Source organism: Myxine glutinosa, chromosome 12, assembly GCF_964187855.1.
Source record: "Myxine glutinosa chromosome 12, kmMyxGlut1.1, whole genome shotgun sequence".
Taxonomy (NCBI): Eukaryota; Metazoa; Chordata; class Myxini; order Myxiniformes; family Myxinidae; genus Myxine; species Myxine glutinosa.
The window spans coordinates 37839-64756 of NC_136272.1; the positions used below are offsets into that span (position 1 = coordinate 37839).

At 48.3% G+C, this 26918-nt stretch overlaps 1 protein-coding gene across 6 annotated transcripts in view; it reads right to left on the bottom strand.

Annotated features, from left to right (window-relative positions):
• Positions 1-26918, bottom strand: part of ATRIP (ATR interacting protein) — a 196376-nt gene that overhangs the window by 2181 nt on the left and 167277 nt on the right. For 5 of the 6 annotated variants that reach the window (XM_068133376.2, XM_078766391.1, XM_078766390.1 and 2 more), the window contains 3 exons: positions 18499-18602; positions 1827-1919; positions 1206-1500 (listed from right to left, as the gene is read on the bottom strand). In XM_068133376.2, coding sequence (XP_067989477.2) covers positions 1206-1500; positions 1827-1919; positions 18499-18602 — 492 coding nt within the window. The remainder of the gene's footprint in view (positions 1-1205; positions 1501-1826; positions 1920-18498; positions 18603-26918) is intronic. The other variant, XM_068133377.2, reaches the window with a different exon arrangement.

The following is a 26918-nucleotide window of genomic DNA, read 5'->3' on the forward strand; positions in this document are numbered from 1 at the left end:
GAACAACTGCCTGATTGAGGAGTGGAGAGGAGAGTGTGGGGGGGGGGGGGGGAGAGGAGGGGTTGGAGAGGGGTGAGGGAGTGAGTGGAGAGGAGTAAAGGGAAGAGAGGAGTGAGGAGGAGTTGGAAAGGAGTGAGGAGGAGTTGGAAAGGAGTGAGGGGAGTTGGAAAGGAGTGAGGGCAGAGGGGTAAATGGAAGAGAGGAGTGAGTAGGAGCTGGAAGGGAGTGAGGGAAGAGGGGTAAATGGAAGAGAGGAGTGAGGAGGAGTAGGAAAGGGGTGAGGGGTGAGGAAGTGAGGGGAGAGGAGGAAGGGGAAGAGAGGGGTGAGGGTGAGGGAGAGAAAGAGATATGGAGATGGGGAGATGGGGAGATAGGGAGAGAGGGACAGAGGGAGAGAGGGACAGAGGGACAGAGGAGAGAGAGAGAGAGAGAGAGAGAGAGAGAGATAGATAGATAGATAGAGAGAGAGAGAGAGAGAGAGAGAGAGAGAGAGAGTGAGTGAGTGATGGAGAGAAAGAGGATGAGGGAGAGAAAGAGAGGGTGAAGGTGAGAGAGAGAAGGAGAGAGAGAGAAGGGGTGAGGGGGGGGAGAGAGGGAGAGACAGAGAGAGACAGAGAGAGGATGAGGATGAGGGTGAGAGAAAGAGAGAGAGAGAGAGAGAGAGAGAGAGAGAGAGAGAAAGAGAGAGAGGGGGCAGGCCATCGGCACAAAAAAAGAGACCACATCGGGAGAGGTGCTCGAGAGTATGCCTGCATCACACCCTCAGCACTTCAGGAAAGAAACACCGACACACACCGTCATCATCTTTTGTCTTGTGTTTCTTGAATGCGTCTGGCTCAGGTTAAGTCGGTGTTAAGATAATCGAGATACTATTATCTTTGGTAGTGGAGGTAACAAAACCAAATGAGTGAGGGTGCAAACAAATAATGTAAGAAAACTTTACCCATTCAACAACTGAGGACAGACAGCATGACGAGGTGCAGTGCTTTAAATTACTAATCACATCCGTCCGTGTCCATGCTGCAGGGGCAGTGCAGGCCTCACAATTCCTGATCATCTCCTTACCCCAATATAGGTGTGTCCGGTTCTTCGCTTCACTAAAACACCATGACTTTTCCACCAATTAATGTCAATCATTCAATTCAAATGAAATCAAACACGATCAGTGTTTGACAAAATGCTAACGGTTCAACAGACTTCCAGACCTTCACTGTGGCTTAGTGCTGCACGTCCTGGTTGACTGGTCAGCACCTGCCGTGTATCACGTAGCCCCTGACACAGCTCATGTTGTGCCTCTGCCAAGTGCTCTGCCAATTGTGGATCTCTTTGGGCAAAGCAATGCAACGTCTGCAGGGCATTCCGTAGCACCACCATTGCAGCATTCCTCATCTGTTCACTTTCTACCTGCACGGACTTCACTGGCTCAAGAAACAGTGCAGGTGTGGTATTGAGCAACCATGTAGAGCAGCAATGCAGGATGAAGATCAAGGTCTTCACCAACTGAGAGCAGAGCATAGAAAGTGACAACATTTACATTAATAGAGATGGAAAGCGGCAACATATTCATAATGCAAATTAATTATTTAATTTATCGACAAACCAAAACAAAAAAAGAATATTTTCTCTCCCAAAAATAATATCTGATCGTTTATAATAAAAAAAATTAAGCATCCCAGTATGTTGAGAAGACAATGAAACATGGTTTGGAATATCATAGATATTTGAAAAACAGCTTAGCCATACTTTGGGGGTGGAGGATTTCGCAGTACTTTGTAATGTGGAAGAGGCCTTTCGTGTGTGTGCAGAGTGAATCATACAATCCTAACCTCATGGGCACAACGGCAGGTATGACCGATGAGGGAGGATGCCGTATCAGTGCAGTGTGGATCTATTGACAGAGCGTGGACTAAAGCAATTACCTGCGGTCGGGAAGAAAGTCAGAGGAACAGAAATGCGGAAGTAAAAATATGAATGCAGCCTGGCTTTGAAAGGCATCAACAATTATTAGCCTGGCATTCTTGATGTAAAAAGAGAAGTTTTGGAAGCAAACAAATAAAACCAAGGGTATGTTCCGATAGCAAGCGGCTTGCTATCACACGCCAAGCATTAATTAAAATCGCTATCGCACGCAAAGCCAAGAAAAATTAAATATATATATTGTTACGGATCTCCTCGTCGGCCTTCCCCTTTACCAAGAGGGGGTTAATCCACTTGTCTTTTACTGACCGACGAGATCCGGGGGCTATGACGTCCTTCCTGGGCAGCGTTAGGTAGGGTTTTAGGACTAGGGATTCGCTATTACCTAAGTACTAACGCTGACCGGAAACGAGGACATAACTCCCGCCCGAATCACGAATATTGAACGAAATGCCGAGCGGATAGCGATCCGCGATCCGAGCCGTTACCATAGACTAAACCCGATTATAGCGGTTCCGAATCGTGCCACGTTTACCCAATGGAGGAAATGACTACAACAGTCGAATCAGAGGAAACAGAAAGAACAGGGAAATTTATTAGTATCTGTACAATAAGAAGAGGAAGAGAAAAGAAATGTACAATGAAGAGGAAGAAGCAGATACACAGGGCAGCCTCATACAGTCTTATACTTATTCCCTGGACACGGGCCCGATCACTCTCAGTCACACTCTCAGACTCAGACTCACACGGGGCTTGTAGATCGTCACGTGATGGTCCGAAGGATCGTGTCCACAGCTCGCTCCGGTCCCCGACTCGTACCGTGAAGCAGATAGTAGACGGCAGGCAGCGCTCCACGTGGCGTTGGCGCGAACGGACAATTATATATCGGGGGATCAGTAAGCGGTTACGTTGGCTCACGGCCGCGTATGGGATAGGAATGCTAGCGCTTGATATTCGCTCACCGCAAGCCCAAGCCAAATTCCCAACCAGCGATCTCCAACAAGCCCTTCTTTACCGGGCGCCTTTCTCACGAGTCCTCACAATGCGCTCTCTCCAACAAAGTCCTTTAGCACGCTCGCTCCCTTCGGGTCCTGCCGCAATGAACCTTCCCCAACGAGTCCTTCACAATGGTGTGTTCCTGCTCAGTCCTTTCACCATCAATCCTGGGCAAGTCCTTCAAACCCCTGCTCATAACTCGAGTCCTGTCGAGGGCTTTGTGCGGGCGCTTATATAAGCACGCCCATCGAACCCTCTGGAACCTCTAGCCATGCCCTGTCGGGTGATATTACCTCAGCTCTGATTGGCTGGTGGCCCTTACCGTCCCCCAATGCTGTGACCCTTGACCTCAACGCCTCTCCACCCCCCCCCCCCCTTTTCGGGCCTACCTCGTGTTCCTTGATTAGTGGCAGCCGAAATGTTAGGCCCAAGATGGATGGTGTAGTAGCCAAAACGGAGGATGGAAAGAAAACTCTCCGCCGAGGTGGAATTTGGGGGTGGAGGCTGGAAAATGATAGGGACATAATTCTTATTTGATTTACACAACGCAGCTCTTTCACGAGCCTCGATTCAGTATACAAAAAAAAGAAGAAAAAAAAAAGATTTTACTAGGGGAAATGGCCTTATCCTAAACACATACTAAGACATAACTAATGTTCTATATGGGCCTACGTGTTGCTTGTGGCCTAACTATGGGGTGCTACCTTTAACCTTTATTAAATGATGTTATATTTACAAGTGTGCGTTCTCGAAACTGCAACACTGCACCCCTCCTTCGGCAGGCACGTCCCCGAGCCGAACCCACTCAGGGAGTACGACCGGTTTCGAGACAAGGGTCAGGACTACCTTTTAAATTAGTGTGACACTTAGGTGTGGTTTTCCCTCTACATTTAATCTACCACCCTGTGTGCGACAGTTTTACAACACTAAATATGTCCCACCTACTGTGTTGTGTACTATTCTAACAGACTTACGCCCACAATTAACCGGATTACGGAAAGGATTCGCAAACTAAACATAAAGCCGGTGGGAAGCAAGTTATTTACAAGACTACTAATTATTTACAATGCTATAACCCAGGACCTGTTCTTTTTGGGAAAGAAAGTTGGAAATTTTGAGGAGAAGAACTAACAAATGCAATGTACTGCGCCAATACACAAGAATATGCACAAAGAATGCACCACAATCACAATCAAAAAAATGCACCATAATGCACAGTCATCACAGTCATCAAAAATCAAATGCACAATCATCACAATCATTTTTGTAATAATTAATGATGCCTTGTGCTTGCTTGACTGCTGGGCCGCCATCTTCTTTCTTCGTCTTCGGTGTGCCGTCATAAGCTTACAATCTTCTTTCCTGGCACACCAAAGGAAACAAATACAAGGCACAAACCGTGTCCGTTTTATTGTAGGCCAGCAGGGCCAACTGAGGTGGTCCGACTGCTTGTGTTACATATTTATGTGAATGTATGTGAATTACTATTCAGGTCTTTGCTTATCAATGTGTAGTCGATTAAAGGTTGTTGTGATTAAAGGGTCAGGAGCCCTTCTGGGAAAAAGGAGACCGGAAACGGAAGAAGAAAAGACACGAGGTCCTGGAGACGCGACGATTCTTCTTTTTTCCTCGCCAAGCTCGGACGCGAGCGGTATCGATTGAGCAACGTCAGAGAATCGGCGTTTCAAAGCCCGTCTGGCGAGAGGAGTTACCGGGACGTGTAACTACCCTTTGACACGTCAAGTCACTGTGGGTTCGTGCACGGAACCAAGCAGCTGCCACAGTTCGCCTCGCCGTCTACAAGGCCGCGTACGGGTCGCACCTTGGGCCGCGCGCGCTGGGCAAGCCGCGTGTTGCTTTGCCTGCTTTACATTACCCGCTTTGCTTGGCCAGGAGGTGCGCGCTGCAGCCGTTGTTCCCGGTACGGGACGTGCCCGGTGAAAGCACATCAGGAAGGGTCCGTTCAACCGCCCACGTGCGGAGATCGAACTACAGGAGTAGGGAGACATTGTGAGAGACATTGACCACGGAGGGAGTCGGGAGTGGGGCTCACGTGAGGAATGTATAAGATGGCCATCTTAGAGTTATTAATATTATAGATGAGTTTACATCGTTGTACTATTGATTGCTGATTGTGGATGGTTGTTGATTGCTCGGGGAATATATCATTGATTATTCCGGATCCTTGGTGTGGGGTTTCTTATTGATTGGAATTAATATTGATTGCGTTACGAAATCGCCGAAATAATAGATCTTTCTGGCGGAGTTCCTCTCACGGTCCGGGGGTCACCGAGACCAGGTAGTCACCGGGAGGACCACGTAACACTTGGCATGTGTGCCACTTAAGAACAGTGGGCCGCAAGTAAGATGCTGCTGGCAGAAAAGGTCTGCTCCAGCAAAGGTGCCAGGCCACAGAACGTGTGGTCCATATGTGTATTGGTGCAGGCAGCAGGTAGCAGAGTGCAGCACAAAGGTGGCAACGTGCCGCAGCACCGCTCAGGGTCCCTGCACACTCCCCTCAACAGAAAGATGGGTCCATGTGTGGGAAGGAAGACAAAGCAGAGGATTAAGCGAGGGTAAGGACGCAAGGGTACACATCAACACTTCCCTCACACACAAACCTTCCCCTCACACACAAACCTTCCCCTCACACACAAACCTTCCCCTCACACACAAACCTTCCCCTCACACACAAACCTTCTCCTCACACACAAACCTTCCCCTCACACACAAACCTTCCCCTCACACACAAACCTTCCCCTCACACACAAACCTTCCCCTCACACACAAACCTTCCCCTCACACACAAACCTTCCCCTCACACACAAACCTTCCCCTCACACACAAACCTTCCCCTCACACACAAACCTTCCCCTCACACACAAACCTTCCCCTCACACACAAACCTTCCCCTCACACACAAACCTTCCCCTCACACACAAACCTTCCCCTCACACACAAACCTTCCCCTCACACACAAACCTTCCCCTCACACAAACCTTCGCCTCACACACAAACCTTCGCCTCACACACAAACCTTCCCCCACACACAAACCTTCCCTCACACATAGACCTTCCCCTCACACAAACCTTTCCCCACACACAAACCTTGAATCACAAAAACCTTGCCTCACACAAACCTTCCCCTCACACCAATCTTCCCCTCACACAAACCTTCCCCTCACACAAACCTTCCCCTCACACAAACCTTCCCCCACACACAAACCTTCCCTCACACAAACCTTCGCACACACAAACCTTCCCCCACAAACAAACCTTCCTCCACAAACAAACCTTCCTCCACAAACAAACCTTCCCCCACACACAAACCTTCCCCGCACACACAACTTTCCCTCACACAAACCTTCCCCTCACACACAAACCTTCCCCTCAAACACAAACCTTCCCCTCAAACACAAACCTCCCCTCATACACAAACCTTCCCCCCACAAACGAACCTTCCCCCACACACGAACCTTCCCCTCACACGAACCTTCCCCTCACACAAACCTTCCCCTCACACACAAACCTTCCCCCCACACACAAACCTTACCCTCACACACAAACCTTCCCCCCACACACAACCCTTCCCCCACAAACGAACCTTCCCCCACACACGAACCTTCCCCTCACACACAAACCTTCCCCTCACAAACAAACCTTCCCCTCACAAACAAACCTTCCCCCACACACAAACCTTCCACCACACACAAACCTTCCACCACACACAAACCTTCCACCACACACAAACCTTCCACCACACACAAACCTTCCACCACACACAAACCTTCCCCTCACACAAACCTTCCCCTCAAACACAAACCTTCCCTCACACAAACCTTCCCCTCACACACAAACCTTCCCCTCACACACAAACCTTCCCTCACACAAACCTTCCCCTCACACACAAACCTTACCCTCACACACAAACCTTCCCCTCACACACAAACCTTCCCTCACACAAACCTTCCACTCACACACAAACCTTCCCCTCACACAAACCTTCCCCTCACACAAACCTTCCCCTCACACAAACCTTCCCCTCACACAAACCTTCCCCTCACACACAAACCTTCCCTCACACAAACCTTCCCCTCACACACAAACCTTCCCCTCACACACACCTCCCCTCACACACAAACCTTCCCCCCACACACAACCCTTACCCTCACACACAAACCTTCCCCTCACACACAAACCTTCCCCTCACACACAAACCTTCCCCTCACACACAAACCTTACCCTCACACACAAACCTTCCCCTCACACACAAACCTTCCCCTCACACACAAACCTTCCCTCACACAAACCTTCCCCTCACACACAAACCTTACCCTCACACACAAACCTTCCCCTCACACACAAACCTTCCCCTCACACACAAACCTTCCCCTCACACACAAACCTTCCCCTCACACACAAACCTTCCCTCACACAAACCTTCCACTCACACACAAACCTTCCCCTCACACAAACCTTCCCCTCACACAAACCTTCCCCTCACACACAAACCTTCCCTCACACAAACCTTCCCCTCACACACAAACCTTCCCCTCACACACAAACCTTCCCTCACATAAACCTCCCCTCACACACAAACCTTCCCCCCACACACAACCCTTCCCCCACAAACGAACCTTCCCCCACACACGAACCTTCCCCTCACACACGAACCTTCCCCTCACACACAAACCTTCCCCTCACACACAAACCTTCCCCCACAAACAAACCTTCCCCCCCACAAACCCCTCTTCCCCCCCCCCCACCCAAATCTTCTCTCACACCCCACACACAAACATTTTCCCTCACCCCACCCCAAACCCTCACCTTGCCCATGCAAAGCCTCCCTTCTCATCCTGGACCTTCCCAACCTCCTCCGCACTATCTATAACTGTCTGGACCTCAAACATCTGGGGTCTCCGCTCCAACCTGACAGATCTCTCAATCCAAGCTGCTGCCGACAAACCGGACATCATATGTTTAACAAAATCCTTCCTCTCTCAGGACGGACCTGACTCCTTCGCGCATCTCCCCACTTATTGTCTCCTCAGATTTAATAGGCCTGAATCACTCCCCAGTGGCAGAGTTGCACTTCACATCAATAACTCAATATTGCACTGCCCATGTACTAACATTACACCTTGCAACCTCCAGGACGACCTATGGCTGTGACTTCCTTTCGCCCTTTTTTTTTTCTTTTTTTTGTATACAAGATCGAGGCTCGTGAAAGAGCGAACATTAATCACACAGAAAGACAAACCGACACATAAAACATGTAACATGGGGAGCGGTAGACAAGATGGGGCGAGAGGGGGAGGAACACAAACACAACCTCTGAGAGCAGGGACATCGAGAGATCTGTGGGAGGGAGAGGGCTTTGGGGGGGGGGGGAGGCATGGGAAGGGGGGGTGGGAGAGGTATAAAACATATGGACACTGCCAGGACTTCCAGGAAATAAGTTGGAATTTCAAACAAGGTGGATCTGGGGTGAATTAGCGGGGGTAGAAAAGATCAAGGTTTTGGATGGGGGAAGATAAGAGATGGTGGTGAACAGCTGTTTTAAAGACCTGGAGGGAGGAGTGGGATTGAAGGGAGTGTGGGAGTTTGTTCCAGAGGCGGGAGAAAAGAGGAATGAAAGAGTGAAGGTGAGCAGAGAGCCGAGATTTCAGCAGTTTAACCATCAGAGGGTGGCTGGCAGATCTTGTGCGACCTGCAGGAATATTTGGGGGACAAACCACAGAGAGAGCTGGGGGAGCAAGGCCGGAGAGGAGTCGGTAGAAGACAGAAAGACCACCTACCTGCCTGCGGTGAGTGAGTGAGAGGCCCTTGGAGTTGGCTTCATCGCGGGAGATTCCAACGATTCTGAAAGCTTTGGTGTCAACAGCGTAAAGCCGAGCTAGGTGTGAGGGAGGAGCACCGGCCCATAGGGGAGAACAGTACTCCATTGAGCTGCGGATGAAAGCCTTGTATGTGGTGATGAAATCAGGTGTTTTTTTTTGTTTTGTTTTTTTTGTATACTGAATCGAGGCTCGTGAAAGAGCTAACATTTATTTCACAAACAAATCAACCAGACAAACAAAATATACAAAAAGAGGGAGCGGAAGACAAGATGGGGAGAGAAGGGGAAGCACACAACCACAACATTTGAGAGCAGGGAGAAGTGTGGGAGGGAGAGGGCTTGGGGGCAGGAGGTGTGGGAAGGGGAGGGGGGGGGGTGGGAGAAGTATAAAACACAAGGGGACCGAAATTAGCGGGGGTAGAAAAGATCAAGGTTTTGGATGGGGGAGGATAAGAGATGGTGGTGAACAGCTGTTTTAAAGACCTGGAGGGTGGAGTGGGATTGAAGAGAGTGAGGGAGTTTGTTCCAGAGGCGGGAGAAAAGAGGAATGAAGGAGTGAAGGTGAGCAGAAAGTCTTGATTTTGGCAGTTTAACCATAAGAGGGTTGCAGGCAGATCTTGTGCGACCTGTAGGAATATTTGGGGGACAGAGCCCAGAGAGGGCTGGGGGGGCAAGGCCAGAGAGGAGTCGGTAGAAGACGGAAAGACCACCAACCTGCCTGCGGTGAGTGAGTGAAAGGCCCTTGGAGTTAGCTTCATCGCGGGAGATTCCAATGATTCTGAACGCTTTGGTTTCAACAGCGTGAAGACGGGCTAGGTGTGAGGCAGGAGCACCAGACCAGAGAGGAGAGCAGTATTCCATAGAGCTGCGGATGAAAGCCTTGTATGTGGTGAGGAGCTCAGGTGTGCCAAGGAAGGACTTCGCACGACGGAGGATGCCCAGTCGGCGACTGGCTTTGGAGGCCAGATTTGAAATGTGGTTTTCCCAGGAAAGATCATGGCAAATAGTGAGCCCCAAAAGCTTGAGTGACAGAACTTCTTGGAGAGGATTATTCAGAAAGTGGATGGGAGGGTTTTCCAGTCGGTCTTTTCGGAGAGACATCGTAAGAGTGTGAGATTTATCAGGATTGAAAGACATGTTCCATTTGTTTGCCCAGTCTGTGATTTTGTCCAGGTCTGCAGAGAGTGAGGAGGCTGCAGACTGCCGATCTGAGGGATGAGGAATGGAGCGACAGAGAGTAGAGTCGTCAGCAAAGAGATAGAGAGGATTTTCAAGAGAGTCAGAGAGATCATTGATGAAGACCAGAAAAAGCACAGGGCCCAGAACACTACCTTGGGGAACTCCAGCCTGAACAGGAGGAGGAGATGAGAGAAACCCATTCAGGGCCACACGTTGACTACGACCAGAGAGGAAGTCCGCCAGCCATGCGTGGAGATTTCCATGGATACCAAAGGAGGAGAGTTTGGTGAGCAGAGCAGGGTGCCAGACCGTATCGAAGGCACGTGAAATGTCAAGGGAGACGGCTCTAATTTCCTGTTTGGCGTTGAGGACCTCCATCCATTGTTGAGAAAGCAGAAGCAGCATGTCCAGAGTAGAGTGACCAGGTCTGAAACCAAATTGATGATCAGAGATCAAGCCATTGGAGAAGAGGAAAGATTTCATATCTGAAGCAATGATGGATTCCATGACTTTGCTGATAATTGGGAGAAGGCTGATTGGTCTGTAATTGCTGGGATCTGTTTTTGCACCTTTTTTGTGCAAAGCGGTGATGTTGGCTGATTTCCAAGCAGATGGCAGATGACCTTGAGCAAAGGAGAGGGTGAAGAGAACAGAAAGAGGGAGTGAAAGAGCGGAAGCACATGATTTTAGGACCCGTGGGCTGATGCCGTCAGGTGTGCCAAGGAAGGACTTCGCACGACGGAGGATGCCCAGTCGGTGACTGGCTTTGGAGGCCAGTTTGGAAATGCGGTTTTCCCAAGAAAGATCATGGCAGATAGTGAGACCCAAAAGCTTGAGCGACAGAACTTCTTGGAGAGGATTGTTGAGAAAGTAGATGGGAGGGTTGTGCAGTCGATCTTTTCGGAGAGACTTTTTTTTTCTTTTTTCTTTTTTGTATACTGAATCGAGGCTCGTGAAAGAGCTGACATTTACTTCACAAACAAATCAACCAGACAAACAAAATATATAAAAAGAGGGAGCGGAAGACAAGAGAATGGGAAGCACACAAACACTTGAGAGCACACAACAATTAAGAGCAGGGAGATGTGTGGGAGGGATAGGGCTTGGGGGGAGGAGGCGTGGGAGAAGTATAAAACACAAGGACACCAAGGACTTCCAGGACAGAAGTTGGTATTTCAAAAAAGTGGAATTGGGGTGAAATTAGCGGGGATAGAAAAGATCAACGTTTTGGATGGGGGAAGATAAGAGATGGTGGTGAACAGCTGTTTTAAAGACCTGGAGGGTGGAGTGCTATTGAAGAGAGTGAGGGAGTTTGTTCCAGAGGTGGGAGAAAAGAGGAATGAAGGAGTGAAGGTGAGCAGAGAGTCTTGATTTTGGCAGTTTAACCATAAGAGGGTTGCAGGCAGATCTTGTGCGACCTGTAGGAATATTTGCGGGACAGAGCCCAGAGAGAGCTGGGGGGGCAATGCCAGAGAGAGGTCGGTAGAAGACGGAAAAAACACCAACCTGCCTGCGGTGAGTGAGTGAGAGGCCCTTGGAGTTAGCTTCATCGCGGGAGATTCCAATGATTCTGAATGCTTTGGTTTCAACAGCGTGAAGACGAGCTAGGTGTGAGGCAGGAGCACCAGTCCAGAGGGGAGAGCAGTATTCCATTGAGCTTCGGATGAAAGCCTTGTATGTGGTGAGGAGCTCAGGTGTGCCAAGGAAGGACTTCGCACGACGGAGGATGCCCAGTCGGCGACTGGCTTTGGAGGCCAGATTTGAAATGTGGTTTTCCCAGGAAAGATCATGGCAGATAGTGAGACCCAAAAGCTTGAGTGACAGAACTTCTTGGAGAGGATTATTCAGAAAGTGGATGGGAGGGATGTCCAGTCGGTCTTTTCGGAGAGACATCGTAAGAGTGTGAGATTTGCAGGATTGAAAGACATGTTCCACTTGTTTGACCAGTCTGTGATTTTGTCCAGGTCTTCAGAGAGTGAGGAGGCTGCAGACTGCCGATCTGAGGGAAGAGGATTGGAGCGGCAGATAGTGGAGTCATCAGCAAAGAGATAGAGAGGACTTTCCAGAGAGTCGGAGAGATCATTGATGAAGACCAGAAAAAGCACAGGGCCCAGAACACTGCCTTGGGGAACTCCAGCCTGAACAGGAAGGGGAGATGAGAGAAATCCATTCATGGCCACACGTTGACTACGACCAGAGAGGAAGTCTGCAAGCCATGCATGGAGATTTCAATGGATACCATAGGAGGAGAGTTTGGTGAGCAGAGCTGGGTGCCAGACCGTATCGAAGGCACGTGATACGTCAAGGGAGACAGCTCTGATTTCCTGTTTGGCATTGAGGACATCCATCCATTGTTGAGACAGCAGAAGCAGCATGTCCATTGTCCAGAGTAGAATGACCTGGTCTGAATCCAAATTGATGATCGGAGATACAGCCATTGGAGAACAGGAAGGATTTGATATCCGAAGCAATGATGGATTCCATGACTTTGCTGATAATTGGGAGCAGGCTGATTGGTCTGTAGTTGCAAGGATCTGTTTTTGCACCTTTTATGTGTAAAGCGGTAATGTTTGCTGATTTCCAAGATGCTGGCAGATGACCTTGAGCAATAGAGAGGGTGAAAAGAACAGAGAGAGGGTGAGATAGAGCGGCAGAGCATGATTTTAGGACCCGTGGGCTGATGCCGTCTGGTCCAGTTGCAGAATCAGAGTCGTGGTTTGACAAAAACTCCTCCATATTGTCAGGAGAGAAGGACACAGAGTCCAGGAGCAGTTGCGTTCGACTGGGAAAGGTGGGAACAGAGAGAGAGATGGGTTTGGGACACAAGGTTTTGAGGCAAACACAGAGTTGAGGCATTCGGCTTTGTCACGTGCAGTGTCAACTGTGTAGCCATTTGAGGTAAGGGAGGGGATGGAGGGGGAACAAACACCAGAAACGGATTTGACCAGACGCCACCAGGATTTGGAGGAAGGAGACAGGTTTGAGAGTTCATTCTTGAGTGTGGAGAGATAGTGCTTCCTGGCACTCCTGAGGGTAGACACACACTTGTTCCGAGCTTGGTGGAAGGAACTGAGATTGCCTTCAGTTGGATTCGCCTTCCAAGAGGCAAAGGCAAGTTGTTTCAGGGCAACTGCCTCACCACAAGATTCAGTGTACCATGGACGGGAGGAAGGGTAAGACAACTGAAGACGAGTTCCCCTGCAACCTCTTGTTCATCTGTGTGTTGTCATGTCCTCCAAACAATGACAACTCCATCTACATCTCAGACAACATGGACCAACTTTTAACCACTCACCATAACCTTCTCTTTCTCAAATGTAGCGATTTCAATTGTCACCATGCAAAGTGGCTGGGTGTTGGTTCCCGTCTCACCAACCATGGCACTTTAACTGTGACTCCATGGGGCTGACTCAATCTATGAACTTTCCAACCCGGATTTCTCCAAATGGCAAATCCTTCCTTCTGGACTTGGTGATGACTAGCTTTCCTGCAAATGTCTCCTACTCTTCCTCAGCACCAATTAGTGCAGCTGATCACATGCTTGTAAAAATCAACATCTCTGGCTATTCTGAGAGAGCTGCTTCAATGCTGATGGGTCTGGCAGGTCACTAAAGCAGATTGGCAGGGACTGAAGGCAGACAAATCTCTTCAGCACTGGTCCACTGTGCCACTGATGTGAACTCCACCTGGAAAAGCTTCCACAGAAACCTGCTCTCTCTCTCTCTCATGCACAGATTTATCATATCTCGTCTTCAGTTATCCTACCCTTTCCCGCTCATGGTACACTGAATCCTGTGGTGAGGCCGTCGCTCTGAAAAAACTTGCCTTCTCTTTCTGGAGGTTAATCCGAACTATGGCAACCTCAGATTATTCCACAACATCCGCAACAAGTGTGTGTCCACTCTCAGGAAAGCCAGAAAACAACACCTGTCCAACCTCAAGAATAAACTTTCAAACTAGTCCCCGTCCTCTAAAACCTGGTGGCGCCATGTCAAATCTGTTGCTGGTGTATACTACCCTTCCATCCATTCCCTCTCTTCAAATGGCACCACATCTGACTCCGCTCGTGACATGGCCCATTGCCTCAATTCTGTGTTTGCTTCCAGATCTTGTGTGCCCAACCCCTCAATCCATCCCTTCCCTGTTGTACCCAACTGCTCCTAGACTCTGCATCTTTTGTAACTGAGAAGGTTGAGAAGTTTCTTTCAACCCTCGACTCAGATTCTGATACTGGGCCAGACGGCATCAGTTCATGTGTCATAAAATCCTATCTGCAGGTCTTGCGCATCCTCTCTCTGCCCTTTTCACTCTGTCATTTACCCTTAGTCATCTTCCATCTGCTTGGAAATTTGCCAACATCAGTGCACTCCATAAAAGGTGCAAACATTGATCCCTTTAACTACAAACCTATCAGCTCACTTCCAGTCATAAGCAATGTCATAGAATCCATCATCACAGTTGATATGAAATCCTTCCTTTTCTCCACCAACCCATGTCAGATCATCAATTTGTTTTCAGATCAGGTCACTCACCATGGACATGCTGCTTGTACTTACCCAACAATGTATGGAGGTCCTCAATGTCAGACAAGAGATCAGGGCTGATCAGGATATCTCATGCTTTGATACAGTCTGGTATCCTGTCTTGCTCTCCAAACTTTCTGCCGATGGCATCTATGGTCAGCTCCACACATAGCTTACTGAGTTCCTCCAATCTCGTAGCCAGCGTGTGGCTCTCAACAGAACCCTTACTTATCCTCTCCCTGTTAAGGCTGTAGTACCCCAAGTCAGTTTATATGCCCCCATCCTAGTTCTAATCTTCATCAATGGTCTCTCTAACTCTCTGGAAAATCCTCTTTGTCTATTTGCTGATAACTTCACTCTCTGCCGTGACATCACTCATCCATCAGACAGGCAAGCTGCAGCCTCTTCCCTATCTTCAGACCTCGACAAAATCCCAAGCTGGTCAAACACTGCACATCTTTTAATCTTGACAAATCTCACACTCTCAACCATATCCCTACGAAAGGACCATCTGGCAATCTCCTCCATCCCCATAGACTTTCTCAACAATCTCCTTGATGAAGTTCGGTCATTCAAACACCTGGGTCTCACTATTAGCCATGATCTTTCTTGGACAAACCATATTTCACTCAGCCTTTGACACCAGCTGCTGACTGGGCATCCTCCGTCGGACAAAGTCCTTAATTGGTGCACCTAATTTCCTATCCACCTACAAGGCCTTCATCCACAGATTCATGGAGTACTGCTCTCCCCTCTGGGTTGGGTTCCCTGTGTCGCACCTTGCTCGGATTGATGCCGGGGAAGCCAAAGATTCAAGATCATTGGAATCTCCCACAATGAAACTGAGTCTGTGGGTCTATTACTTTGCCATTGCAGACAGGTCGGTGGTCTATCGTTCTTCTAATGCCTCCTTTCTGGTCTTGCACCATCTGCCCTTTCTGTGCTTTGTACCCCTTTCCCCCCAGGTTTCTGCAGGGCACACGGTGCACCATAAATATCCTTCTGGTTAAACTACCTAAATCCTGGCTCACTGCTCACCTCCACTCATTCGGTCCTCTTTTTCCCTGCTTGTGGAACCAACTTCCACATTCTCTTCAATATAACTCTTCCCTCCAGGTTTTCATAACAGCTGTGCACCACCAACTCAGATCGTTCCCAATTCAAAGCATGATTTTTTCTATCCTCCTAAACCCCTCCCCCTTCCCTTCGCAATCCTAATCCCTCCCCCTTCCAAATTTCCAGTTTTCTCTCCTGAGAGTTTCCTTCTGCATCCATCTTGTCCACCCATGCATTATCTCCTGCCCCTCATTCCTCCCCACACCCATTGTTTGTCTGCCTCAATCTTGTCCTTCAGCTCTGCTGTTTGTGTTTTCACCCCTCCCGTCCCCTCATTCTGCTGGTCCTTTTGTCCTGATGCATCCTGATCCGTTCAGTGGACTAGTACTAGCTCTTCCACAAGCCTCGACAATGTATACACAAAAGTTTAAAAAAACACTCCCCAGCCCTCGATCGTTTTCTCTGCTTGCCACGTGGCTGGGCAAGCTGTTTTCCAACGGAACACCCCCCTGGTTTAGGCTGAGCATATGTCCAATCTGGCCTCGGGCTAGTTATCATGTTGACATTCTCCACAGGTCAGAGTGTAAAATACCTTAATCTGAAGTGCTATGCAATATAGCTCCCAATGCTGAATTGGCGGAGGTTTTTCCAATCTTAATCGGTGGCAGTCTAAGCCAATGCCTTATTCACACCACAAACTCTTTCCTATCCTTGAAAACCATAAGCATCCTTTTTGAACAACAATACCTCAGCATTGTGCAGTGACTCCTACCCTTAACAAGGCCAGGAAAGTGTTTCGACAAAATGATTTCCTATCTCCTTGAAATGGGTGGATCAATCAGTTGATGTAGTAACATAATCGCATTCCCAGCACACTAAACACCGGCGTAAGCAAAATGGCAGAAATAAGCAAAGGCCCCAGATTGACACTCGTGGAGAGCAAGAGCTGCTGGCACTGGACAGAAAGGAAACAAGACTAAACTGGCATTAAACAAAACTAGCAACGGCACCTGCCCTAAGGGTGGGTCTTCGATTGGGAGGCGCAAATGATTATTTAAACGATTTATGTAAACATCCATTAAATATCACACGCAAATCATCAAAATCTGAACAGTATTTTTAGAATTTCAATAAAAAAAACCACATCACTGTTCATATCGGTAAATATTATTCCATCGTGTTTCAAATCGTGATATCAACTGTACGCTTTTCTTTAGGAAAAAAAAATGGAATGATTTTGTACCTCTTCTTCAGCTTAGAACTTCAGGATAGACGACATTGCTGATAAAAGTTCTTTTTCTCTCTTTGAAGTTCTTGGCAAACATTTTTATATTGTCACTGCTGCCAACGCGATGCCATGGCATTATTCATTACATTCATTCATTCATTCATTGAATGTTCATTAAACATTATTCTTACGCTCATTAAACGTTCATTAAACTTTAAACGTTCATTAAACAATTACGAAAATAAAAACGAAAAACATTACGAAATTACATTCACACCGTCACGTCAAACACTACAGTGAACACAAACATCGTCACAACATAGTCACAATGAAAACATCGTCACAAACGTTACGTTACGTAATTCAAACCGTGAACACATCGAATATTGGAGAGCCCATTGCCCAAACAATTTGTTTTCTCTGGTACGTTTATCAAGTAATCAGATGTACAAACACGTTAATCTTACAACCGCCATGTTGGTGCTCGCCGTCACAGAGATGCGAAGCGAACGTCATGCGGGAGTCCAAACTAGAGAATGCTGGAGAACAAAGCTGAAATTGAAAAAACAATGAAGCCTATTTTACTCCAGCGGATCCCAGGATTACCCACCCAAAATATCGTTGCAATCGGTTCAGCCGTTTTTGCGGTACCTTCGAATGGACGGATGGACAGACAAACATTTGGTGAATTATAGTAAAACAAGCGTTACGCCTAGGTCCCCCGTCGGTGAAGTGATGCGAGTTGACAAAGTGGAAGACGCAAGGCGGCCATCTTGGATTTTGACGTGGCGACCCAATTTTCAATAGCGTCCTCCCTTATGCGTAGATACACCCACACACCCGATTAGAAGTTGGTACTTCGCTTATTTTTCAAGATATTCCTCTCACAAGGTTCAAACATATATATGGTGGCGGCCATCTTGGATTTTGACGTGGCGACCCAATTTTCAATAGCGTTCTTCCTTATGCCAAGATACACCCACACACCAGATTAGAAGTTGGTACTTCGCTTATTTTTCAAGATATTCAGCTCACAAGGTTCAGACATACATGGCGGCGGCCATCTTGGATATTGACGTGGCGACCCAATTTTCAATAGCGTTCTTCCTTATGCATAGATACACCCACACACCAGATTACAAGTTGGTACTTCGCTTATTTTTCAAGATATTCCTCTCACAAGGTTCAGACATACATGGCGTCAGACATACATGGCGGCGGCCATCTTGGATTTTGACGTGGGTTGCACCCACACACCAAATTCGAATGCCGTCCTTCACTTACGCACACACGCACGCACGCTCGCACGCATGAACGCACGCCCGCACGCAGAGGAAAACCATAGTCCCCCTTTCGCTCCGCGGTGCGACGGGGGACAATTAATGAAAAGCTGTTCAGTTGCATTTCCGTGTGGCTGTGCATTAGGTGTGCATTACGCTGCAAATAAATATCATGACAAAATGCAAAAGATGAAATTAGCATAAAGGGAAATGAAGGACAACCTACGATATGGATTTACTACAACTTGTTTCGTTCCCTGAAAAGTTTCATGCAAAAAAAAACAATTCAATTCCAGCACAGCTTTGGTAAATACATGCAATGAAACACCTGCCCTTACACCTGAATGATGTAATATGATAATGGACGATGCAATGCGTAGCTAATGGTGTGACCATAAGAGAAACCTGATTGTCTACATAAATATTCCAATGTTCTGGCCCACCATGGAGTCAAGCAGCCTGATTGCTGTTTACAAATACCTGTGTTTGGAGGTGGAGCCAGGTGCGAATTTGCTTTGTGCAGCTTGATGGGATCAATTGCACAGTCTGGCTATGTCTGTACAGCTGCCATAAAAGGCACAAGTCTGCAACAGATTTTAACAGACACAAACTAGGATGAGAAAGTTGAATGAAAATTAGAAAGGTTGTGAAAAAAATGAGGAGGAACCCAGTGAGCACAGCGGCAGATGGAGAGGCCATAGAAGGTGGTGGGGCAGGACAGAGGGTAAGCATGGAAAGAGCAGGGGCGGAGAGGAGGCCTGGAGAGAGCAGTGATGGAGGGGAGAACTGAAGAGAGCGGGGGCAGAGGGCAGCCCAGAGAGCACAGGTTGGAAGGGAGGACCAGAGAGAACGAGGGTGGAGGGGAGGTCCGTAGAGAGCGAGGGTGGAGGAGAGGTCCGTAGAGAGCAAGGGTGGAGGGAGGGGAGGACCAGAGAGAGCGAGGGTGGAGGGGAGGACCCGGAGAGAGCAGTGGTGGAGAGGAGGACTGGAGAGAGCAGGGACGGAGGGGAGAACAGGAGAGTGTGGGGGCGGAGAGGAGGACCTGTGAGAGCATGGGTGGAGGAAAGGTCTGGAAGAGCAGTGGCAGACGGGAGGACTGAAGAGAGCGGGGGCAGAGGGGAGGATTGGAGAGCGAGGGCGAAAAGGGAGGACCAGAGAGCGCGAGGGTGGAGGGGAGGTTGGGAGAGAGCGGGGGCAGAGGACACCCGGGGAGCGCAGGATGGAGGGCAGGTCTGGGGAGAGCGTGGGCAGAGGGGAGGACCGAATAAAGCAAGGTGGAGGGGAGGACCGGAGAGAGCGGGGGTAAAAATGAAGAACCGCAGAGAGCGGGGGTAAAAATGAAGAACCGGAGAGAGCGGGGGTAAAAATGATGAACCAGAGAGAGCGGGGGCAGAGGACGGCCCGGAGAGCACAGGGTGGAGGGCAAGGGCGGGCCATACTTTTTTTTTTTGGTAAATCAATCGAGAGGGGTGTTCATATTACGTATTTTGGTGTGTAGAACACAAATCTGAGGTTTTTTAAAAAAATTCTGATAACCCTAACCTACATCAATTTGCAGTTGATAATTATTATTAAATTGTTGATTATTTTGCTATTCTTCTGGAAAAAAAGAGAAGTTTTTTATTTTGAAGTTAGGGCTTTTATTTTGGTAACTTCCTGTTGGGACGGCAGTTGTAGCCATCTTGTTGCTGAAAGCTCGATGTTGAGGAGGTTGGCAATCCTTATCCATCCGTCTTCTCTTCTCTTCTTATGGCATTGCCACTAAGTACGTTTTTGATTAGGAACCTGAGGAACAAATAGATAATAATTTTAGATGTAAATTACCTTGTTTTATATTATATTTGTTAATTGATTTGTGTACTTACCTATTGCCAGCCTGAGTTACATGTGAAGGAAAATAGTGACCTGTGAAGTGAATATTTTGACGGTTTTCTGTAATACCTGTGTAATACCTTAATATCTGTCTGTAGTGGATACTTACCTGTGTATTATTGTTTTTATTTCAGTGTGAACTACTAAAAATGGCTCAAGTCAGAACAAGGATGAAATCAAGTTCTCATGTAAGTAATCTTGTTGGCACTGGGCAGGAGCTGTTGGTGTCTGAACTGCCAACTGTGAGGGATATCCTGAGGTATGGCATCTACTTGAGGGAGCAAAGTGAAGATGACAGGAGGAACTACCCAGTGGACCAGCTCGTGTCTGACATCTACCCTGGTCTGATTTGTCAGTGGAGCAAAGCTAATGCTCTTTTCAAGCCTCCTGTTATCAATGAAAAGGTGACCATCATGTCCAAGCTCAAGGAGGTCTGGAATCAGGCAGTGAAGTTTTCTCTTGGGAAGGGCAAACTTGATGCAAAAGAGAGGTTCATTGTCAAGTTAGACAAGTTATTTGATATTTTGACTTGCAAGTGTCAGATTACCAGTTGTGAGGGGGGAGGCTGTGAGGCCGGTGAGGGCTGTGTGATCCAAGCCCACATTAACTGTTCCTGCAGCAGAGAGAAAATGATTCCTGTGAAAGATCTTGCCTACATCAAGGGACAGAAAGAGAAGGTTGGAAGTAAAGGACCCCACCAAATGGGGAGCCCTGATCTGCCAGAGCACAAGAGACAGGTGAGGATATTGGAAAGGCAGGAAAATAAAAAGAATACAGAGAAAAGGAGAAGGAGCAAGGAGGAAAATGCTGCAGCAGCAGAGAAGGCAGCCAGGAAGGATGTTGAGAGATTTTTGTCAGATGGTGATGAGGATCTGGAATTGGAGAGAAGTGGTGCTGAAGATGAGTTTGTCACTGAAGTTGAGCTCTTCCCTGAAACTGACACTGAGCCTGCAGCTTCAGCAAAGGTCCAGAAAAACTATGATGAGATTCCAAACATTGCCCTTGCTAGTGTAAGGTATGGCATGGGGCTGAGGCCAACTGCAGCGATAGCAACTGCAGCTCTGATTGATGCAGGAATCATCACAGAAGACAATACAAGTAAAGTGATTGATAAGAACAAGGTCAATAGAGCACAGGAGAAGTTGATGACAGAGCTGGGGGAAGAGTTTGATGAGAAGTGCAGGGAGTAGGGGGGGATCTCCTGCATCCTCTTTGATGGGCGGATTGACCTGACCAATGTGATGATGGAAGCTGAGGGCAGTGACCAATCTTTTCCTGCAAAGATCAAGGAAGAACACTATACTGTTGTTAGTGAGCCTGGTAGCTACTATCTGTTCCACTTTACCCCAGAGAAAGCAACTAAAGAGGAGTCACATGCGGAGCAGATTGCTAAGGTCCTGTTTGCCTGGCTGAAAGAGAGGGGTTTTGATAAGACCTTGTGGGCCATTGGAGGAGACTCAACAAATGTCAACACTGGTGTGAAAGCTGGAGTAATGCGGAAGCTGGAGCTGCACCTGGGGAGAAAGCTGGTCTGGTTCGTGTGCAACCTGCACACTGGTGAACTTCCCCTGCGCCATCTCATTGTTCTCCTTGATGGCCCTACTCTGTCAGACAACACATTTTCCGGGCCAATAGGAAAGCTCCTTGCTTCTGCTACAGACTTGGATATCAATCCAAACTTCACCCGGATCTTTGTTGGCCCTCCACTGATCAAGCTGTCTGACAAGGCCATTGAAGATCTCTCAACTGATCAACACTATGGCTATAAAATTGTCTGTGCAATCAGGGATGGAGTGCTTCTTGCAAGGCTGGCTCTAGTGGAGATTGGACCAGTAAACCACAGCCGCTGGCTCACCACAGCGAACAGACTTCTCAGGCTCTAGGTGTCAAAGCATGGACTGACAGGAAAGAACCAGAAGAATCTGCAATTCATTGTGGAATTCATCATTGGAGTGTATTATCCATGTTGGTTCAACGTGAAAGTCAAGCACTCCTGGATCGAAGGGCCTAGGCACATCTTGTTTCAGCTGGACTGCCTCAAGTCCCAGAGGAAGGAGGTGCTGGACCTTGTGATGCCGACTGTGAGAAGATCTGCTTGGTATGCCCACAGTGAAGCCATCCTCCAAACACTGCTGTGCTCTAAGGATCAGAAGGAGAGGACTGAGGGGGTGGAGAGAATCCTGGCCATCAGGGGAGAGGGGGACCCAGACACTCAGCTGGGGGACTCCTCTGTCAGGACCAGAAAGACACCTGACATCAACTGTGATGCTTCAGCATTGGTAACTTGGTCAGCTGGTCAGAAGGTGTGTCAGAGCCACCTCTCACCTGCTCCCTAAGCACCTCGGAGGTGAAGAACTTCATCAACACCCCCATGGAGGTGCTCAACTGGCTTTGCCACACACAAAGCATTGAGAGGGTTGTTAAAATGGTGACTGAGGCTTCTGCTAAGTACTTCTCACAGGAAAAGAGGGATGGAGGCATCAGGGCTCAGGGAACCAGCAGGAGGCTGATGTCCAAGAATGAGTCAAAGCAGGACTTGTGCAACCTGGTAAAGTTCAAGAAGTAAGGAGATTGATCTTTGTAATTGTAACCAGTGATATACATACAGTTCACCTGTTAATAAATATGTACATTTGATTTGGCTGTGTCAATATGAATGATTTCCCTTATATCTTTTAATATCTTATAAAGGGGTTCGAAAGGGTAAAATTGGCAATTTAGAAATACAAATTGATGTAGGTTAGAGTTATCCTATCCAAAAAATAAACTCATATTTGAATTCCCCATAAAAAACACATAATATAGACACCCCTCATGTTAGGATTTCCTTCAGATTGATTTTGGCACCTGAGTATGACCCGCCCTAGTGGAGGGCGGTCTGGAGAGGGCGTGGGCAGAGGGGAGAACCAAAGAGAGCAGAGGTGGACCATGTGACTGTGGTGGATTTCAGTCGAATCCCAGTGTCAGGGATTTCATACATTTGACTCTGTTGCCAGGGCAGCCCTTGAGTTCACAATCACTGATTGCTGGAACCTCCATCTCCAGCCCGAGAGTGTCAGTCGCCCAACGTTGGGCACCATTATTTGAAGAGGATTAATTTAGTTAAATACAAATCTCCCTGGACAAATCGTGTGCATCTTAAAAGTACATTTCTCATCAGCCTCTGGGCTGATGAGCTGATCTCATCATCACGACAACACAACAACCATGTGTCCCTTTTCCGTTCTCCAAACACGAACTTCTCCGACATGAATTTTTTTTTTTTTTGTATACTGAATCGAGGCTCGTGAAAGCTAACATTTACTTCGCAAACAAATCAACCAGACAAACAAAATATATAAAAAGAGGGAGCGGAGACAAGACGGGGAGAGAAGGAGAAGCACACAAACACAACATTTGAGACCATGGAGATGTGTGGAAGGGAGAGGGCCTGGGGGGAGGAGGCGTGGGAAGGGGGGGGGGGGGGGAGGGAGAAGTATAAAACACAAGGACACCAAGGACTTCCAGGACAGAAGTTGGTATTTCAAAAAAGTGGAATTGGGGTGAAATTAGCAGGGGTAGAAAAGATCAAGGTTTTGGATGGGGGAAGATAAGAGATGGTGGTGAACAGCTGTTTTAAAGACCTGGAGGGTGGAGTGGGGTTGAAGAGAGTGAGGGAGTTTGTTCCAGAGGCGGGAGAAAAGAGGAATGAAGGAGTGAAGGTGAGCAGAGAGTCTTGATTTTGGCAGTTTAACCATAAGAGGGTTGCAGGCAGATCTTGTGCGACCTGTAGGAATATTTGCGGGACAGAGCCCAGAGAGAGCTGGGGGGGGGGGCAAGGCCAGAGAGGAGTCGGTAGAAGACGGAAAGACCACCAACCTGCCTGCGGTGAGTGAGTGAGAGGCCCTTGGAGTTAGCTTCATCGCGGGATATTCCAATGATTCTGAATGCTTTGGTTTCAACAGCGTGAAGACGAGCTAGGTGTGAGGCAGGAGCACCAGCCCAGAGGGGAGAGCAGTATTCCATTGAGCTGCGGATGAAAGCCTTGTATGTGGTGAGGAGCTCAGGTGTACCAAGGAAGGACTTTGCACGACGGAGGATGCCCAGTCGGCGACTGGCTTTGGAGGCCAGATTTGAAATGTGGTATTCCCAGGAAAGATCATGGCAGATAGTGAGACCCAAAAGCTTGAGTGACAGAAATTCTTGGAGAGGATTTTTCAGAAAGTGGATGGGAGGGTTGTCCAGTCGGTCTTTTCGGAGAGACATCGTAAGAGTGTGAGATTTGTCAGGATTGAAAGACATGTTCCACTTGTTTGCCCAGTCTGTGATTTTGTCCAGGTCTGCAGAGAGTGAGGAGGCTGCACACTGCCGATCTGAGGGATGAAGAATGGAGCGACAGAGAGTAGAGTCATCAGCAAAGAGATAGAGAGGATTTTCAAGAGAGTCAGAGAGATCATTGTTGAAGACCAGAAAAAGCACAGGGCCCAGAACACTGCCTTGGGGAACTCCAGCCTGAACAGGAAGAGGAGATGAGAGAAACCCATTCAGGGCCACACGTTGACTACGACTAGAGAGGAAGTCCGCCAGCCATGCGTAGAGATTTCCATGGATACCAAAAGAGGAGAGTTTGGTGAGCAGAGCGGGGTGCCAGACCGTATCGAAGGCACGTGATATGTCAAGGGAGACTGCTCTAATTTCCTGTTTGGCATTGAGGACCTCCATCCATTGTTGAGAAAGCAGAAGCAGCATGTCCAGAGTAGAGTGACCAGGTCTGAAAACAAATTGATGATCAGAGATCAAGCCATTGGAGAAGAGGAAAGATTTAATATCTGAAGCAATGATGGATTCCATGACTTTGCTGATAATTGGGAGAAGGCTGATTGGTCTGTAGTTGCTGGGATCTGTTTTTGCACCTTTTTTGTGCAAAGCGGTGATGTTGGCAGATTTCCAAGCAGATGGAAGATAACCTTGAGCAAAAGAGAGGGTGAAGAGAACAGAGAGAGGGAGTGAAAGAGTGGTAGAACAGGATTTTAGGACCCGTGGGCTGATGCCGTCAGGTCCAGTTGCAGAATCAGAGCCGAGGGTTGACAGAAACTTTTCCACCTTGTCAGGAGGAAAGGACACAGAGTCCAGGAGCAGCTGGGTACGACTGGGTACGGTGGGTACAGAGAGGGATGGGTTTGGGACACAAGATTTAGAGGCAAACACAGAGTTGAGGCATTCAGCTTTTTCACGTGTGGAGTCAGCCGTGTGGCCATTTGAGGTGAGGGAGGGGATGGAGGGGGAACAAACACCAGAAACAGATTTGACCAGACGCCACCAGGATTTGGAAGAGGGAGACAGATAAGAGAGTTCGGTCCTGAGAACGGAGAGATATTGTTTCCTGGCTCTCCTGAGGGTGGAGACACACTTGTTTCGGGCTTTGTGAAAGGAAATGAGATTTCCTTCCGTTGGATTTGCTTTCCAGGAGACGAAAGCAAGTTGTTTCTGAGCAATAGTCTCACCACAAGATTCCGTGTACCATGGATGGGAGGAAGGGTATGACAACTGAAGACGAGATGGGATAAATCTGTGTATGAGAGAGAGAGCAATTTACTTTGGAAGAATTCCCAGGATGAGTTGATGTCAGAGGCGGTAGAGATGGGAGACCAGTCCAGATGATTGATGGCTGCTTGAAGACCGTGCCAGTTGGCCTGAGTGAAATGCCAGACTCGTCAAGGCTGAGGAGGCTCTCTGAGAATGGTCAGATAGATGTCCACTTTAACAAGCACATGATCAGAAGAGCCGATTGGAGCAGAAGAGCAGCAGACATTTTCAGGGAACTTAGTCATGACCAAGTCCAGAAGAGAAGATGCTCCGTTGACAGATCCGGGTCAGGAAATTGATAGATTGTGTCAGTCCCAGTGAGTCACAGAAGTCCTTTGCTGAAGAGCCATGGCTGGTGAGAGAGGTACCCACACCCAGCCAACTGGCAAGGTGACAGTTGAAATCACCACATATGAGGAAGAGAGAGTTGGGATGGGTAGATAGAAGTTGGTCCATATTATCAGACAGCGAGATGTAGATGGAGACATCACTGTTTGGTGGACGGTACAACACACATATGAACAAAAGGTGGGAGCGAAGGGGAAGCCGTAGCCAAAGGTATTCCTGAGGGTGAGGTGGAGAGAGGGCAGTGCAGGGTGAGTGAGGAAGAGAGTTTTTTTAATAAAGACAGCAACCCCACCTCCAGGACGAGGCTCAGGTCTATCATACCGGAGGAGGGAGTAACCTGGGAGAGATACCAAGGAATCAGAGACATCATGAAGGAGGAAAGTTTCTGTTAAGCAGATCACGTCTGGTTTGTCAGAAGCAACCTGTATGGAGAGATCAGTCAAGTTTGAGCGAAGGCCCCGGATGTTTGAGGTCCATACTGTTAAGGAAGAGGAAGGGGGAGCATCGGATACAGAACAGGGGGGGGGGGGGGAGCGGTAGGGTAAGATGTGGAAGAGGAGGAAGAGGTAGGGAGAGCTGTTGAAGGTGTGTCAGAGATTTCAGAATAGCTTGGAGAAAGGGAAGAATGGGGCGGACAAAAGGTTTGATGGTGATTGGGTGAGGCGCAGTGAGGTGTTATTTGAGGAGGGGGAAGAGTGAGGCAGAAGGTTGAGGGAGATGAAGGTGAAAGTTGGAAGGGGGAAGAAGCGGGGAGGACGCTTTGAGGAGGAGTGGTGAGAGGGGAGTCTAGGAGGGGAGGGGTGTGGGGGGAGTTTAGGAGGGAAGGGGCAAGGGGGGAGATTTGAAAGGGATGGGTGATGGGGAAGATTTGGAGGGGAGGGGCAAGGGGGAAGATTTGAAAGAGATGGGTGATGGGGATGATTTGGAGGGGAGGGGCAAGGCGGTAGATTTAGAGGGGAGGAGTGATGGGGAAGTTTTGAAGGGTGGGGGGGGGGTTGATGGGGAAAATTTGGAGGGAAGGGGTGATGGGGAAGTTTTGGAGGGAAGGGGTGATGGGGAAGTTTTGGATGGGAGGGGTGATGGGGAAGTTTTGGAGGGATGGGTGATGGGGAAGA